This window comes from Pituophis catenifer, unplaced genomic scaffold, assembly GCF_029215685.1.
Source record: "Pituophis catenifer annectens isolate HBS135680 unplaced genomic scaffold, rPitCat1.0.hap2 SCAF_3, whole genome shotgun sequence".
NCBI classification, from domain to species: domain Eukaryota; kingdom Metazoa; phylum Chordata; class Lepidosauria; order Squamata; family Colubridae; genus Pituophis; species Pituophis catenifer.
Window position 1 is genome coordinate 154,328,999 of NW_027256883.1, and position 19,590 is coordinate 154,348,588.

The 19,590-nt window shown below is 34.7% G+C and overlaps 1 protein-coding gene across 1 annotated transcript in view; it reads left to right on the forward strand.

The window, feature by feature from the left end:
- FAF1 (Fas associated factor 1) overlaps nucleotides 1-19,590 on the forward strand; it is a 198,552-nt gene that overhangs the window by 147,114 nt on the left and 31,848 nt on the right. Inside the window, exons 14-15 of the mRNA XM_070939550.1 lie at nucleotides 2,962-3,098; nucleotides 5,065-5,153. Coding sequence (XP_070795651.1) covers nucleotides 2,962-3,098; nucleotides 5,065-5,153 — 226 coding nt within the window. The remainder of the gene's footprint in view (nucleotides 1-2,961; nucleotides 3,099-5,064; nucleotides 5,154-19,590) is intronic.

The following is a 19,590-nucleotide window of genomic DNA, read 5'->3' on the forward strand; positions in this document are numbered from 1 at the left end:
ATGGACCTCAAAGTCATCATATCTGCCTGATTATACCTTAGAGGAGAGCAAAAAGTTCCTCTTACATTGTAAAGAATAAAAGTAAAATATGGTAACGGTTTTAATCTCCATTTGATTCTTATAAGGCTTTTTTGGAACAGATTTTGAAGTGCCTTTTTAAGTATATCTTACCAAAAATAGTATTACTTCCTATGTAGGAAGGAAAAAAATTATACTAAAGGGACTCAGCCAAGTCCCTATTTAATAGCCTTACTCAGGTTCTAGGGCCATACAGTAATAATCCTTAATAGATTAGGTTTTTTGATCCAAACTAGCTTAGCTATGGCTTTTGGCCTTTTGAAATTTAACTCAGTGCCAGTGCCACGTCCTTGGGCATGGGAGTTGCGCAGATAATTTAAACTGGAGTTTGAAAAGTGGATTCAAGAATCACACAATCGTTAATGCTAGAATTGGCATCTATGAGTTTAGTGATTTTTCTCCTCCTTTGAAAATGAGTCATCCGAGGAGATGGCATGACGATGCATTCTGTTCAACATCTGAAGATTCCAAATTAAGCTTTGCTTTTAGCCGTGTACTTTTCTCCACTGTGGTATCATTTTGCTTTTGCTTATAAAGAAATAAGTATTTGGATTTAGTAGGGTCATCTTAATTTATTGAAATACCAACTGATTTCTGTATTGTTGCTGTTCCTGTTGCAGTAGTAAAGTGTGGGATTCAGAGTTAGGAATAAACAGAATAGTGGAAGGCTGTTGCCTGAATAAGAAACTTTTATTTAAAAAGGAGAAGCGGCTATATTTTACTAATAATATGGATCTGTTGTTTTGATTACTGTCCTCCATCTCTTATGATTTGTATTTTAGGAATAAACCAGAAAAGAAATTTGAGAGCATTTTGTATTTTTTCTTAATGCAGAGCTAGATAATAAAGAAAACAGTGCAAGAAGTCAGTGAAATAATATTCATTTATCTCTATCCCATTAATTTTCCCAGTGCATAGAAACTTAGAGCGATTTGGGCCATCTAGTCCAACCCTCTAATTAGTGCAGGAATCCAAATTAAAGCATTCCTGACAGGTAACTCTTTGACTACATTCTAATTAGGAACGGTAATTAGCTCCTTCATTAATCTGAGTTTCATGTTGCTTTTACCAGTTTTATTTCCTTTTTTTTGTTTCATTTACCAATATCTATAACTTAATACAAGTAGTCCTCAACTTACAACAGTTCATTTAGTGACTGTTCAAAGTTACAACGGCACTGAAAAAAGTGACTTACGACCATTTTTTTACGCTTATGACTATTGCCAGCAGCCCATGGTCACCTGATTTACATTGGGAAGCTTGACAGGTGGTTCATATTTATGACGGTTGCAGTGTCCTAGGGTCATGTAATTCCCTTTTGCAACCTTCTAACAAGCAAAGTCAACGGGGAAGCCAGATTCACTTAATAACCATGGCACTAATTTAACAACTGCAGTGATTCACTTAACAAACATGGCAAGTAAAGTCATAAAATGGGACAAAACTCACTTAACAAACTTCTCATTTAGCAACATAAATTTTGGGCTCAATTGCAGTCATAAAACGAGGACTACCCATTATTCAGTATCCTACTCTCTGGAATGATGAAGAACAGGTTCTTCTTGTCTATAATACCCTTCAGCTATCTGAAAATTTCCCTCAAGCCATCTTTTCTCAGTTCTCAGTCTTTCCTTCTCTCTCTTCATAAAACCAATCTCATTGTATTTCTTTGCATTTCTTCCAGTTTTTCTGAATAATCTTACAAACCTTAGGAATGTAGACAATATTTGAGGCATTATATAGTAATCATTGCAAAATAAAGTATACTTCCCATCTTTGGAAGCTGCTACAATGGCATAATGTAAAATTTATTCTCCTTTAACAGCTACATTGCATCACTAATTCATTTTCAGTTTGTGATCCAAGTTATTTTTAATATCCAGGAATTCCACTTTCTGTATTTCTGTATTTCTGCATTTTTCTCTTTCCTGAATGTATAACTTTGCATTTATCTCTATTAAATTTCATTCTGTTATTTTCAGATCATCCCTCTAACCTACCAAGATCATCCTGAATTTTGTTTCAATCTTTTAAAATAGCAGCTGTCCTGCCCCGTTTTATGTCAACTGCAAATATGATAACCGTGATTATCCCATCAGAATGGGGTGCTCTATCAAAGCATAATTGAAAACAAGATATGTATATAGTATTTGCACAGTCCACTAGGGAAGTTACCAAATAAAAAAGGGATGACTTTAGTTTGGAAAGGCTTATTTTTTTTTAATGTAATAATTGAATAATCTTAAAATGATTGGCATCTAATGCTGTATTGTTTTCAAGTTGGTCACCTATTAATAGTTTTATGATATGCTGTAGAATTTTCTCATGAATTGACTAATTTTGTTTTCCTTGGTTTATGTTAGAGTTCTATTTTGTTTTCTTCTATTGTTTGAAAGTCAAAGTTTTCAGCTATATAAATTAAGAATTAACAGACGGATCATAATAAACCACTAGGTCTCAGTTGTTTCTAACTATTAAATCTGGGAGCAGAATTAGTACAGAGTTATGAATGTTCCACAAAAGAATGTAAAGAAATTTAGATGTTAAGAGAAAAATATAAAGAAGATAGTAGGCTTAATAGTAATAGGCACATTGCAGCATAGAAGAAAAAGAGAGGGTGGAAGTGGATGTTCCCTATGGAAAGTAATAAAATTAGGAGAGTCCGCTGAAAACTGTTCACAGTATAAAAAGAGAAAAAAATGTGGGCTAAGGTTAACAACAAATGAAGTCCTGTATTTTCTTGAAAGTAAGGTACAATGTACTGCATATATTTTTGCTGTGAAATTCTGAAGGTTATATGACATGAATATATATTTTGGAAATTAAATGAATAAGGTACATTTATTAATGCAAACTTTTCATTACAATATTCCCATTTTTCAGATTTCTAACAATGTGCACAAGACACTTTGGCAGTGTTGTAGCTCAAACTATTCGGACTCAGAAGACAGATCAGTTTCCATTGTTCCTTATTATTATGGGAAAGCGATCATCAAATGAGGTGTTGAATGTAATACAAGGTACAATCTATGTATTCTGCTTGATGCATGTTTTGTATTGAAACTTTCAACTGAATTTGTATCGATTACACTAGTAATCAAGTGTATAAATTCTCCTGGAATTTAATTTATATTCTTACATTAACAAAGTACTTTTAGATAAAATGAAAAATTGGTGAATTTATCTTATATACATTTACAACGACTGTGTATCTGATCAAAACTAATATAGCATGATAATGTATGAAAATCAGTGATAAAAAGTTCTCTGCTTCAAGCTTATAAAGTTTACCCTTTATGATGCTACTCAACAAAAAAAGTGAAAAAAAATTGGCAAATGTTATAACTGGTTTTTAGAAATAGGTCTCAGGATTAATCTTAGTTATTAGTTACTTGGAGAAGTTACTATGTCTCATTCAAAAACTTACCCCCTTGTTCTAGTAACTTGAGTGTGAGTAAGGAACTTCACCTCCCAAATTTATCCCCCCCCCCTTCCAGTGGTGGGATTCAAATAATTTAACAACCTGTTTGCCCAGAGTCAGGTTGGCTGTTGTGGGAGGCGTGGCCCATCCCCATCCTCCAGCCCCACCACACATGCTGGACGAGCCTCCCATGACAGCCAACCTGACCCTGGGTGAACCGGTTGTTAAATTACACCTTCCCCTGCTATCAAAGTGGATCCTGGGCGCTACCCTTCAATGGAGAAATGGGCAATGGAGCGGCCAGCATGATGGAAGGAGGAGGAGCAGGGAGAAGAAAGAGCTGAAGCAGCCTTCTCCGTCTCTCATGCCGGCCGCTCTGTTGCCCGTTTCTCCATTGCAGTGCAGCACCCAGGATCCACTTTGATAGCGGGGGGATGGGTAATTTAATAACCAGTTTGCCTGAACCAGTGCAAACCAGCTGAATCCCACCACTTCCCCCTTCTCTCTTTCTTTCTCTCTCTCTCTCATTAGAAAGAAAGCACACACAGAGAGGGGGGAATACTAACGTTTTGTAATTGACCTCAGTCTCATGAAAATAACTCTATGAATATTCATTTCTCTATAGATATTTCATTGATATTCATTGATTTTTAAAATATATCAATGTGCCTCGAGGAGCTCTACCATCCCTGTATTGAAACTCTAAAAAAATCCAGAAATAGTTGGAGAGAAAAACTAGACTCGTATTCAATCAGTCAGTTTGATGTTTTATGATATAATGTTCACAATTTTCTCTTGATCTCTTGATACTTACTTACAAATCATTTAAATTTTAAAATACTTTTCTAGCAACTGGAATGGTGAAACTTAGTAGTAATGTACTTCCATATTCTCCACTGAAATCTGGATATTGCTATACTGATGGATTAAAATCACTGCGAAAAGTATTGTAGAGGTTGAAACCAAGATTCATATGCAATGGAATAGAGCTGTGGAATGTCTTTATGTATTCCAAATATTGTTACAATACCAATGCAATCGAGTAATAACCCAATAAATAGTGTCAAATTCAGGTGGAAATGGGCTGTTCTTCATCATTATATATATTAGCAATCCTTGAATCAATGAATGGCAGAGGTAATTCTCAGGGCTATTCATTGCAAATGTTAATATTTAAATTCAACACAGAAATATCAATAGATATGTCAAAAGATCCTATGATAATATCTATGACAGTTTGAAAAAAATGTTTAAGAATAAAAATCTCCCTCTTTCTTCCTTATTTATCCCTAGTTTGAGATCATGACCTGTTATTATTGCTAATATGAAGATAAAATGGAAATTATAATTAATCTAAATTTTTCATTTAGATTCACATTTACAACTGGAAACTTTCAGAAACTTTAAAATATAAATTAAATGACACTAAAATAAAATTAATTTCTGTTTTGTGTGTGATTTAGGAAAAAAATCTAAGGTATTATTTTTGGATTATTTTTAAAATGACTTTTTGAGTTTTTAAAATAACTTTAATATTATGAAGTTAAACTGTCCTTTGTTACTAGGAAACACAACAGTGGATGAGTTAATGATGAGGCTGATGGCTGCAATGGAGATCTTCAGTGCTCAGCAGCAAGAAGACATAAAGGATGAGGTGAGACCTGGACATCACTACAGACAGCTATTGAATTTAGAGTAAGGGCCTTCCTAGACAATTAAAAATGCTAGATTCTGTATTTGTGCTGTTATCTGTATTAGCATTAATTCAGTATTAATTGCATATGGTTTAATTAATGTAAAGAAAAATAGAATGGCTTCATTTTTAATATTTGTTTGAAGAAGAGGTTTGGAAGGTTGTTCATATAAGAGTGAAAGAAACTCACAATAACAACATAATTTCTTCTGTCCATCAGAATAGGAATACTATCCATCAGATCATTCTAAGAATATTGCTCTGCCTCCATGTAAGATTTGAGACATAGGTAAAATGAGATCAATATTCACATTTATCTCTTCTGCAATATCTCCATATTTTGACGTAAAATGTCAAATTTGAAGATAGTTAAATTTAAGGAACTGATCACACATTCTGTGGAATAAAATACCTCTAACTTTCATAGTCTTTCAAATCAGTTGTAAATACTGTTTTTGAATATTGCAAAAATGGGCAATACTTGCAGGAAGGAAAGAATTTGTAAAACAATGTTGGGAAACTTTACATTTATTGTAGTGGAACAATTTTGTGAAAATATGAACTATGAACTTAACATATTCTTTGAATGAAAACTTATTTAACAGTAATTGTTTTGATGAGCATTGTATTTTTTGGCATTTTTTTAAATAGAAAAAATATGCTTTACCAATTAAGTATGTGTTACTAGGGTAATTGCCTTATTAATTAAGCATCTACAATTAAAAGTAACTGCTTCTTACTACTACCTACTAACAATAAGGTGAGACGTAATTTACAGAAACTCATAAAAGATTGACCATTGCCTGGGTCAATAATGCACTAGATACTGGAGTTCCTGGACATCTGATGAGAAATGGATTACAGGACTCAGGACTGTTGGCTAAGCAACCAGGGCGACAAGTGTAGGTCTACTAGAAGAAAAGTTGTTTACCCATTGCAAATACACAAAGACTGAAAACAAAGAGTGTTATTAAAAGATTGAATGAACTGTTTTTATAAATCAAGTCCCAATGAGAAGAGGATTTCTGAAGAGAATGCACAGTTCTGGAAAGAGCAACATCTAGAATCAGAAATAGTAGAACAGAGGCTAGCAGATCAGCATTGATTTATAATACGAAATAAAATATTCACAGAAGTAGAGTTGGAAGAATTGCGAAAGATCTACTCAGGGCAAAGAAACTGAAGCCTCACCAAAAGTAACTCACACTATAGAGACAAATCATGGGGAGTTGGTAGTAGGTGAGACTAGCATAGCTGTTCATTCATTCTCATTCCTCTGCCTTCTTCTCAGAAAGAACAAATCCCTCTAAGTAAAAAGCAAAAGGAATTGATACAAAAAAATTGAGCATCTAGAACAGCACAAAACCAGCAGAATAATGTTGCCTGCACTGAAGCTGTTAGCTAACATAAATATTAAAATACTGTAATATGCTCGCTGTAAGAAACAAATCAGCTAATATATAGCAATTATAACTGAATATCTTGGATGCAAAATCAATAAAAACAAAAAAAGCCAGTGTACCACCAATGTGGAAGATCGAATTGAAAATAAGATCAGCATGCTAAAATCAGATGCAAGCAAGCTAGAACAAATGAAAGAGAAGAAATTGAAGAAGACCAAAGAATACCTGATCAAGAAGTATTATCTAGAGGAAAAGAAATCAAGGAAGCACTAGAAATATAAAGAGCAAATAACAGCAGTAGCCAAGATGTTCAACAGATAAAAAGCATGAATTGCACAATATAGGCAGAATCTCCAATTTCGGTTGAATCAGAAATGTTTCTACCAATCCTCAGTGAGGAAACTGTAATGAAACAATCAACACCTGATAAAGAAGAAACGGTACAATTCTGAGCATAGCTATGGGACAACCGACAAAAATACAAAAAGAAAAAAGAAAAAAGCAGCTTGCATAAAGGAGATGGATACGAATAAAAAAGAAGCTGAATACAGTATAAGAATTTGGAATAACAGCAGAAATGGTGAAGAAAAGGGTAGGGACGATCAACAATTGGTCAGCATCAGGCGAAGATAAACTGCATGGTTTTTGGTTGAAACATCTGGCTGGCCTACATACACTCATTGCCAAGCAATTAAGAGCAAACTATAAGGAGGCAAATTTGAAGATTGATTAACATCTGGCAGAACCTACCTGGTATAATGAAAGATTTAACAAAAGAGGCAGCCCCAGGCAACTACAGACCAATTACCTTTCAAATTACTAACAGAGGTTGTAGCTGATGCAGTCCAACTGCATCTAGTTGAAAACACTGGGCAGAAAGGAAAGTGTCCTAACAGCAGAGAAGCTCCTAAAATGATTTTATAAAATTGCAGAAGAAGGAAGACCATCTTGAATGTAGCTTGGACTGAAAACCAACATGAATTGATTGGCTTGGATTGATTACAAAGAAGCATTTGATTCCCTGCCATGTGATTGGATAATAAAAGTACCTGAAAATAACAGAAGTCAGTTCACACATCAGGAGTTTTGTGCAAAGATCAATGACACAATGGAAGATCTAATTGCTGGTCAATGTGATAGACTGGGAAAGGTTAATATCAAGAGAGTGATCTTTCAAGTATACTCACTATCAGCACTGTTGCAATAATTCAGTGCAACTGTCAACAATACTGAACAGTTCATGGCTATCAAACATCAAAAACATTTGCCAGGCTATCCCACCTTCTTTATATCTGAAGCTATATGGGAAAACACCATCTCAAATAGAGTCACTGTTCAGCACTGTCCATATATGAACTTTGGATTAGACAAAAGTGCCAATTTGCCATCAACAGAGGAAAAATAGTGAAAATTGAAGGAATTGAAGGAATCAAGATGCCCTATGGAAATAACATCAAGAGTCTGAATTAAGAAGATCACTATAAATACCTGGGCATTCTTCAAGATGACAACATCAAGCAAATTGAAATCAAGAAGAATGTTAGAAGTGAATACACCACTTCACTTCTAGAGTGAAGAAGATCTAAAAGTTCAAACTCAGTGAAGGAAATAACATCAATGCAAATTAACAGCTGGCCAATTCCAGTTACTAGATACACAGCTGGAATAATGGACTGGACTCAAGCACTCCACTAAAAGCCATGGATAGGAAGACCAGAAAAATAATGACAATGAAGCATGCCCTTCATCCTCACAGTGACATTGACAGATTCTACTTACCAAGGAAAATAGGTGGCTGTACACACACAAACTAGCAGGCAAAGCAGATAAGAAGAAGACCTGGCAATGGCTAAGAGCAGGAAAGTTAAAGAAAGAGACAGAGGGGCTAATTCTGGCTGTAGCAGATCAAGAATAAATTCATACAAAGCCAAAATTGAGGAAACAGCAACAGTCGATAGGAGCCACCTCTGCAAAGAAACCAAAGAAATTGGTGAGCAGCTGCAAGAAAATTGCACAGACTGACTACAAACAACAGCATGACAAAGTAGCAACAATGGTGTATTGGATGATCTGCAAGAAATACCATTTGCCTGCAGGCAAGAAGTTGTGGGACCACAAAATAGAGACCGTAATAGAAATTGAAGAAGCTAAAGTATTCTGGGACTTTAGAATTCAAACAGACAGGCAGCTGCCACATGACATGCCAGATCTAACAATTGTCAGTAAGAAAGTCTGGATAGTGGACATGGCAGGACCTGGAAATAGCAGAAGAGAAGAGAAAGAACTGGAGAAGATCACAAAATACAAAGACCTGCAAATAGAAATAGAATGACTGTGACAGAAGCAAGCAAAAATAGTACCAATAGTAATAGGCGCCTTGGACGAAATCCCAAAACAAATGGAGCACCACTTGAACACCATTGCAGTTGATAAACTCACCACCAATCAGTTGCAAAAGCAGCTTTACTCAGAAACGACATTACCTTTAACACCATTAAACTTTTATATCTGACTGTCCCAGATCCTTGGGAAGGACTCAATAGGTGGATAAAAATTCTGAATCCACTAAACATCAGGCTGACTGTGTGATCAACAATAATAATAAATAACTACTATGGAGATTTATTTCATGCAGACTAATGAGCAAATAAAATGATAAAAGTTTCCAAAAATGCCAGTGTTTCAATTATACAAATATAGTCACAAGCCACATACACAAAAGTGAAGTGGTTATCTGTTACTTTATTAATTGAGAGTGACATTTACAAGTAATGAAGTACTTAGTTAGGATTTTGCAATAATAGGTGTGTTCCTATTTAAGATTATTGTTATCCTGGATGTGCAGTAGAAACATTGATTGACAGTAATGCACTAAGCATCTTATTCATCCATCTAAATCTTATGCCTCACAAGTACAAGGTTTTGTTTCATTGTATTATCATTGGAATATATGTCATCTATTTATATAATAATGCTGTCTGTTTTCAATGAACATCAATTTTATTTTGCATTCTTAGAAAATTTAGCTATGAGCATTAAACATATGATAATTGAATATTTTTTTACCTTTTTTCAACAACTTACAAACATATACAGTCAAATACAGAAACGTATAATACATACTTACATAAAAATGACTGTAGATAAAACTAAATGTTAGGCTCATACAATTAGGCTTATAAAGCATTTTCTTTTATGTACTCCAAGAGCGTATGCACCAAGACAAATTCCTTGTGTGTCCAATCACACTTGGCCAATCAAGAATTCAATTCTATTCTATTCTATTCTATTCTATTCTATTCTATTCTATTCTATTCTATTCTATTCTATTCTATTCTATCATCAATAAATCTTTCTAACCCAATCCACAAACTTAAGGGGGGGAAATTTAAAAAATGCTTTTATGTTATACAGGTAATCCTTGACTTAACAACAGTTTGTTTAGCAACCGTTCAAAATTACAATGGCACCGAAAAATGTGACTAATGACCGTTTTTCATAGTTACGATCTTTGCAGCATCCCCATGGTCATGTGATCAACGTTCAGATTTCTTGGCAACTGGTTCATATTTATTACCTTTGGTATATCTCAGGGTCATGTGATCACCTTTTGTGACCTTCTGGCAAAGCAAAGTCAATGGAGAAGCCAGATTCATTTAACAACCAAGTTACTAACATATCAACTGCAGTGATTCACTTAACAACTGGGCAAGAAAAGTCATAAAATGAGGCAAAACTCACTTAACAATATCTCGTTTAGCAACATAAATTTTGGGCTCAATTATGGTAATAATAATAATAATAATAACAACAACAACAACAACAACAATAACAATAACAACAACAACAGTAACAGAGTTGAAAGGGACCTTGGAGGTCATCTAGTCCAACCCCCTGCTCACGCAGGAGACCTATACTAGGGATTCGAACTGCCAAACTGCCAACCTTTCTGATTGACAAGCTCAGCGTCTTAGCCACTGAACCACCTAGCCAGGCTTCAAGCCGAGGACTACTTGTATTATTGTTCCTTATTTCTGTATAACTTACTGAATGGGATGATTGCAGACCTTTTTATGGCATTATTTTTGCATAGTACACAATTCAGCCTTGAATTACGACATCCAGGTGCTTTTTGTAACCACTGTTAACCTGAACATGAAGTTCCAACCAGCCAGCTAGTCTGCCAAGTAATTGGCAATCTATGAGCCATTTCATTTATGCTGGAAATACAAAAAGAGATGACAGTTAACAAAAACATACTGTCTCTCACAGAATTCCATATCTAAGATTTTTGATGAATGCATTAGTTTTTTTCTCTCTAAATGTCATTAAGAGAACTATAATTCTCTAGGTAAAATAACATGACAAATATAGTACCTAACAGCCCAATCTGTGCTCTGTGTACTTAAGAAGAGGCGTTGGCATGTGAAACAATTTTTTAGTAGCGTACTAGTTCACATGTAACACTTTTTGTAAATCTTGTTTCTGACATCTCCTGTTTAAATAGCATTTTTTCTAGTGCAGGTCTTAATGCATTTACATGAACTTTCTTTCAAAATGTGACAATAGCAAGCAGGATACAGATTCCGGTTTCTGTTACTGTTTTCTTAATAACTACAGTAAGTCATCATAAACCACAAGATAAACAGAAAATTCTTCTAAGATTTTTAGCATGTTTTTTAAGGTAACACAGAGCTTTTAGAGGAACAAAAGATATTTCAGATGTATAACACACACACACACAAAAGGACACAAACTTTAAATCTTGGTATTCTGCTTTTGAAGATTTTTAAAACTCTTCAAACATAATAAGCCGTTGGCAAGTCATCGGCATAACATTTAATATTTAATATATCATCTAACAATAGTTATTAGACTATAGGCCTATATTTTCTTTTCTCTGTAATCATTATCTCTGGATGAAACAAACATTTCTTTTTCTTTCTTTCTTTCTTTCTTTCTTTCTTTTTTTTTTTTTGCTAGTGGCATAATTGGATTATGCCATAAAGGTTACCATAAAATGTTAGCTGTGGAATATGTATCTAGTTAAAAAATTACATTTACCACAAGACTAAATGATGAGATTAATCCCTATCATTTTCCTAAACCTTTATCCCCCAGATGCTCTCAGCCACTTTACCAAGGGGGAGAGGCATATTTCAACACAAAACATGGGATGGTAGCCATCCACAGTTGTTGTTGTTTTTTTTTCCATTTCTAAAGATGCTTCTAAAGTCTATGAAGAACTTAAAAGTATTCCTGAAAGGGTTTATTTTTAATTTATTTTAAAATATTATAGGCTTCCCCTCTTACAAATTGTGACTCTGTGAAGCATATCAACATAATCAAAGTAAATGAAAACCCCAAAATAAAAATGAAAATAGTATCCATACAAAGCAAAGAAGAAAATCTGTACAAAATTAACACAAACAACAAAAAAAAAAACCGTGTGTGTGTGTGTAATTGAGCCCAAAATTTCCATTGCTAAATAAGACAGTTAAGTAAATTTTGCCTGACTTTATGACCTTCTTGCTGTAGTTGTTAAGTGAATCACTGCAGTTGTTAAGCTAATAACATCGTTAGCATTGACTTTGCTTAAAAGGTCATAAAAGGGCCCCCAGGACACTGCAACTGACATAAATACATGCCAATTGCCAAGCATCTGATTTTTGATCATGTGGGGATGCTGATGATGGTAAGTGTGAAAAATGGTCATAAATCACCTTTTTCAATGCTGTTGTAATTTCAGATGTTACTTTTTTACATGCGGGTGTGTATGTATAAATATTTATATAAATAAATAAATTAAGGATAGTGCTACTAATACATTTATATCACAAAACAAGCTCATTTACCAGTCTTGCCCAATGCACAGAAGAGCCAGATCTTCACAGCTTAATGGAAAGCCAGCCAGTAGGTCAGGTCATTTTAACATTGAGGGAAGCTCATTCTAAAAAACAGTCATAATAACAGCGAATGCACTTCTCCTAGGTCAGTGATGGCTAACCTTTTTGCCATCGTGTGCCAGGAGGGGGGGGCGGGGGAGGGTCGTGCGCGCACGTGCCCACGCGCATGTGTGCGCAACCCCCTCCCCCCCAGCTCCTGGCACATGATGGCCTGGTAGGCCCGTTTTTCTTTCTTACCTGGTTCCAGATCCTCTCTGTGTATCTGGGAATGGTGAAAACAGCCTTTCCCACTCCCTTGGAGGCCCTATGGAGGCTCAAAGGGCCCATTTCCCCACTCCCGGTGGGACAGGAAGTGTTGTTTGTTCCTGTCCCCAGCCTCCAGAACCTCTCTAGGAGTCTCTAGGAGCCTCTCTAGGAGTCTGTAGGAGCCTCTCTAGGAGTCTCTGGAGGCTGGGGACAGGAAAAAAGTCACTTCCTGTCCCACCGGGAGTGGGGAAATGGGCCCTTTGAGCCCCCGTAGGGCCTCCAAGGAAGTGGGAAAGGCTGTTTTCGCCGTTCCCAGATACACAGAGAGGATCTGGAGCCAGGTAAGAAAAAAAAACGGGCCTTCCCCACCCCCCACCCCCAGGCCCTCCAGAGGCAGGAAACAGCCTGTTTCCCTACTTCTGGTGGGCCCAGAAGGCCCGAAAATCAGCTGGCTGGCGCGCGCATGTACCCCAGAGCTGAGCTGGCGTGCCCACTAATATGGCTCCGCGTGCCACCTGTGGCACGTGTGCCATAGGTTCGCCATCACGGTCCTAGGTTATAAGGTGAATTTATAAGATACAAGCTATCACCACTCCAGTATCTTCATTGTCAGTTGTTTATTGTCCCTGATGTCATTAGCTTCTTTTATATTTAATTTTAGTCACATTTTTTTCACCGTGCTGCTTGATTCTTGTTACTGGAGCTTGCAGATCCTTTTCATTTTTAGCTGTCAAAGTAGTGTCATCAGCAGAGCACAGTTGGCATAGGACCTGCTTACTTGAGGGACCATCTTTTGCCAGATAATTTGATCCTGCCTAGTTGGTGCTCTCTTGGTTCCTTTGATTAAAAAATCAATCTCTAGATCCTGATGGCCTTCACTCTGCTGTTCTTTAGAAGAATAGCCACAATGACCTGGTTCTTCATCCAGGCCTTCAGCAAGGGAGAATGAGACCCCCACTTCTTCACACTTGCCATCTTTTTTAATTTTTATGTTCTGTTGTAATTTCTTTGTTTAACTGTTGGGAGCTGCCCAGATTTGCTGAATCAGGCAACTTGTAAGTTGAATATATTATATTAAAAGGCATAGAACAATATTATTACTATATACACCACAACATGAAAGCATTACTGTTGGTCTTTTAGCTGGTATTGGCCTTCATACAATCAACAATCATACACATCATTCTTTCCAAGAACATACTATACTATAGTATAGTATGCAACATTATGCAGCTAATAAAATGCAAGTTGACTACTACTTTGTTTTTTACATGAATGTTTTTTCAGAGTAAAAATTAAACAGTATTCCAGTACTGATTTAATTCCAATTCTGATAGACAACTTGTGTTGTTTTGGAATAGATATAACGTATATTACAACTATGGATTGATTAAAGATATCATATTTACTTGTGACAGCTTCCTAGTGAGATAAATTGTGACATCTTTTTATATGGGCATACAGTAATTAGCTATATGTGGTAATATCAGGAATTAATAGATGATGAACGAATATAGGTTGGTTACAAAGATGAACAACTGGTAAACAAGAAATACATAGTTAGTTAGGCCATATAGAGAATGAATGAGAATCAAATCACAGAACAAGTATATTAAATAAGAGCATATGAGACAAGAAGAAGAGAAAGACCAAGAAAAATATACTTACATACATGTAGTAAGTGGGATTCTCAAAAGGAGAAAAGTGACAGATTTAAAAAACAAAATACAATAAAGTGGTATATTAACATGGTAGAAGCATGAACAGTTTGCCAGGGTAGAAAGATATAGTGATGTATGATTGTTGTTGAATCTTACTTATTTGTATTTTTACTTACTTATTTTGTATTTTCCCTTTACTTTTATCTTTAATATTTTTGTCAGTATTTCTTCCTTTCCGTATTCTGCATAGAAAGGAAATAGAGTGATGAAGAGATTTGCATATAACAAAGCAAATAATAAAGAAGGTTGAATCCTGCTTTAAGCTATTCTCAACTGGGATTCTATATTTTTCACAAAAATAATATTGCATTCATATTGAGTCTTACTGCTTAAAACTACAGCTTTGTATCTAATGTGTTTGATTCAGAAGTGTTGCTTGGCTCTCTCTCAAAAGAGAGAATCAAGTTTTAAATTGGGCCAGTTAGGCCATTGAGTGTAACTATTGCTCAGAACAGGAATCTGAATTAAAGAATCCCCAAGAGATGGTTGTCTAACTTCTGCTTCAACAGTAATGGTGAACACACCAACCCAACTATTTGGGTAATTGTTTCACTGTTGAACTGTTTTTGTGATGAGAATGTTAAATTCAGATTCATTCAGAATCTGCCTTCCTGTAATTTAAATCCTTCATTCTGCATCCCATACTCTGTGACAATAGAGAACAGGTCTTGACCTTTTTCTGTGTGACATCCTTTCAGGTATTTAAAGAATGCTGTCATATCCTCCTTCATCTTCTCTTTTCAAAGCTAAATGTCCACAGCTTCTTTGATCTTCATAGGACATTGTTTTTAGTCCTCTAATCTTCCATAATGTCTTTCTCTAAACTGGTTACTTCTAAACAGTGGTTACCAGAACTGGACACAAACTCAGTAATGCTGCATAAGTGGATTTAATACTTGCTTTGGAAATGATGTTTGTATTGATGCAGCTTATTGCTTTTGTGGTTTCTGTAGCCATGTCACATTACTGATTAATATTCATTTTTCAGTCAATTACTATTCCAAGAAACTTTAGATACAAACTGTTCTCAAGCCAAGTATTCCCTATCTAATATCTGTGCATTTTCTAGCTTCCTAAATAAAGAACTTTGCACCTCTCTGTATTAAATTTCATTTGTTACAATTCTCTAATCTTTCAAGGTCATTTATAATTTTATTTCTTTTTCTGGGACATTAACTATTCCACTTAGTTTTGTGATTCAGCAAATTTGATAAATATTCCTGCAATCTCTTTAGCCAATTCGTACTGAAGAATGGGACTGAACTTTTCAGTGACTCGCTTGATATCTCACTGCAATATGCTGAAGAACCATTGACAGCCACTTTTTGAATATAGTTTTTGAATTTGGAATCCACTAAATTATTATGGCATTTTGTCTATAGCTTTCCCAAAATATAAGAACGGGGGTTTTTTTAGAAAAAGAGGTAAGTTTAGTAGTAGTAATCAATGCTGATTACTACTGCATTGTTATCAAGGCACCTAACAGAGCAAATCTTTTTTATGATTTTCATTAATATCTTCCCAAGTATTGGTATCAGATTGATTATCACTGAGATCATCAATAAGCATTATTCAAAGATAACATAAAAGTTTGGCCAGTTTATTAATACCTTCAGCACCCTTGAGTCAAATTATCTAGTCCCTTATATTCAGATTCACTTCAAAAAATAGATCATCCATTGCTTTGTCTCTGTCAGTCATACACTTAGTCCTGCCCTTCATCGTCTTCTTCATAGTTTCCTGATGGAACACATCTTTTTGTTATTGTTTTGTCACTTTCATTGAGCAACTGATTTTTCTTTTATTGTCTTAGTTAAAGAAATTAAAAGAAGCCCTTTCTGTGTTTCATCCCTTATAAATTTTAACTTGCTCTGGTCTTTACGTTTCCTGATTCCTTTTCTACAATTCTAGCCTATCTCTTTGTACACTTCTTGCACCTTCTTTGTTTTCATATCCTCACTAAATTATTTGTGTAGCTTCTTTTCTGCTGTTCCTTTTTTTTTTCTTCATCAGAATTATATTTTTTTTGTGTGTGTGTGTATCTCTGTGTGTGCAATTCCCATACATTTTAAGATCCTTTTCTCTACAGATTACCTTCCCATGGAATGAGACTTGTCATTGCTCTCAGTTTGTTAAAATGTGCTTATTTGAAATCCACGACATACATTTAACTGTCCCATCATTTATTTTAAAAGAGTTATAATGAAATCTTTGGCAATGTTGTAGAGGTAGTGGAAATGTTAAAAGAATTGTTACTATAATGCTAGAAATTTACTCCATTAGAAGAATAAGTCTGTGGAAGTATGGATCCAGATGACCAAAATTGAGAATAGTTAAACGTTACCTGTCTGTCATAACAAATAGTCTTATAATATTTAAGTTTTCAAAAGACTGTTGTTTTCACTTCAGAAGATTTGTATGGCCCCCCTTGTCCATAGAAACTTTCTGTCATAAATCACTGGTAGGGATTTTTTTTTTTTCCGGTTCAGTTACCATATTTTCCCAGAATTTTTTACAATGGTAGCTATCATTTAAGCAGAATGGTTGTGGACTTCATTAGTCTAATACTTTGACAATGTTTTCCTGAGGAGCTTGGTACTTGAGAGGATATTAGCTAGAAGCAATGACTGTTTATATCCTTAGAGAAGCCAGTTTTAATGTTCTCTTCTCTTAAATTGATAGTCATCTGGGTAAAATCTAGCAGAGAATGCCAAGAGAAATGGCAGTCATGTATTATGCCTTTTGTGACTGAGGAGTATACAGTGTTAAAAATACATTTCCACAACCTCATTGTTTACATTTGGCTTTTAATGAGACTGTTGATTGATGACTCTAGCATCACATGATGGGCAAGAACAAAGGATGAATTTGTCAAATACAAAACTAATGAGAAGAGATCCTTGATTAAATAATAGTATAACAATTCAACACACCTGCTTTGAGCCTCCCTTGGCATTTTTTTTTCTTCCTTGCCTGAGGAGGAGACTTTTCAATGGATTACAGTAACACTTTTTGACAAGCTTATACAGGGTGGAGTTCCTATGTACTGCCAGGATCCATTTGGCGATACCTAGATAATGCATTCTTTTTATTTTTGCTGTCAAAATTTATTACTGTAAAAGCATTGACTGTTACACAGCTGGCTTGACTTGTTCTCATTTTTAAGTCAATTAACAGAAAGTCTAACATAGTGTTTATTTTTCTTGTTATGCAACATTTGACCATTATGGATGGCTTTAGGATAAGTTTCATGAAAAATATCCTGCATTTCTTGGTGGGGGTACTCTGTTTGCAAGACCTTGCTGAATATTTCTCTCACTTTAACTCCCCTCAGTTAATATTTTATTCTTTTGGCTGAAAATCTAGGTATTCATTGATCATTAAGCTTTATTTTGAGATGTTTAGGTTTATTCACTGGGGAAAATACTCATCCATATTTGTACATATATGAATTAAATCCAAATTATGTTTCAGTTTTTGATTTCAAACCAAACAACCATCATAAAGCAGCTGCTTCTTTAAAAGTCCAGTTTATCTGCTCATCTACAATTCTAGCTCTAGGGAGAGGTTCTCATTTAGAAAATTAAAAATGTCAATTTGAATCACTTGTGAAACACCACTGTATGACTGTTTTTATAGAATTCACATTGCTTAGGCATAATGTTCAAAGGATAACATTTTTGAAGTGAGGCAGTCTCTCTATGCACTCTCTCGGCATAAATAGTGACATTTATGAAAATTGTCATATAATTCTCACATAGGTCTGCATGTTAAAATCTAGTATATTTAGTAATTCAAAGGCATACACTATTTATTATCTGGTGAGCCAATTGACAGAATATATAAGTAGAATTTAATAACTGAAACTGGTTATATTGAAAATACGGTTGCCACTTCTGTTCATCTATATGTGTCTGTCTATTTATGGTCAAAGCTTTACCACAAATCATTTCAACGAGTTTTGCCATTTTTGTGATTTTAGTGTGATTTCTACATCATTCAATCTCCACAACAGCAACAAAAAATATTTAAGAATTATTAATACTGTTTTCTATCAATATTATTATATATTATTGGATAAAGCATGTAGGATATTATTAATCAGTTCCCTTAAGTGTTTCAAGGTGTACAGGAATTATAGTTGAAATATTGAGAGAGCATTATATAACCTATTTCAAGATTGAATCTCCAATACTTACACACACACCCCATTTAATTCAGTAGATAAATAGAACCTCTAATATGAAAGTGATTAGACTTCTGTGCTCAAACATACACAACCTGGAAGAATTTTTTTTAAATTCTACGCTGTTGCTATATACCTATTTTATTTAGAGAAACATATACTAATAAAAAATTGATACAGATATATTTTATCCATATCAAGTAATAGATATTCTCGTTGTCTCCTGGATTTGCCAGAATTTACCAAAATATATTTCAGATACTTCAGTAAAAGTTATTCATTTTGATGCCTTATGTTTGCCCTTGAAAATATACATAATACATAGAATATATAAAATACAAATAAATACTATATAAAAATATATATATTGTGTATGTATATAGTATATATATTGTTTTTGTATATATATATGTATATCTATATCTAATGTGTGTGTGTGTGTGTGTGTAAAGCTCTTTACTATTCAGAGTATACTACAGTATAAGAATATACAAAAAAGTATTCTGGTTACAGTTAACATTAACAAATACTAGTACAAAGTTCAAAATTAATCATAGCATCAAGAAATAGCAATAGCACTTAGACTTATATATTGCTTCACAGTGTTTTATAGCCCTCTCTAAGTGGCTTACAGAGTCAGCATATTGCCCCCAACAACAATCTGGGTTGTCATTTTACCAACCTTGGAAGGATGGAAGGCTGAGTCAACCTTGAGCCACTCAGAATTGAACTCCTGGAGTGAGCAGTGAGTTAGTCTGAGTAATGCATTCTAACCATTGTGCCACCACAGATGAAAGGGACTTGTAACTATATTGACATACCTCACAAAAAATATTTAATGTTAAATCAGCAGAGAGAAGGCAATCATGTAGGAACAAAATAGGCTATGACAATTAAAAAAAAACATAATTCTGAAATATTTTCAAATTAAATTCT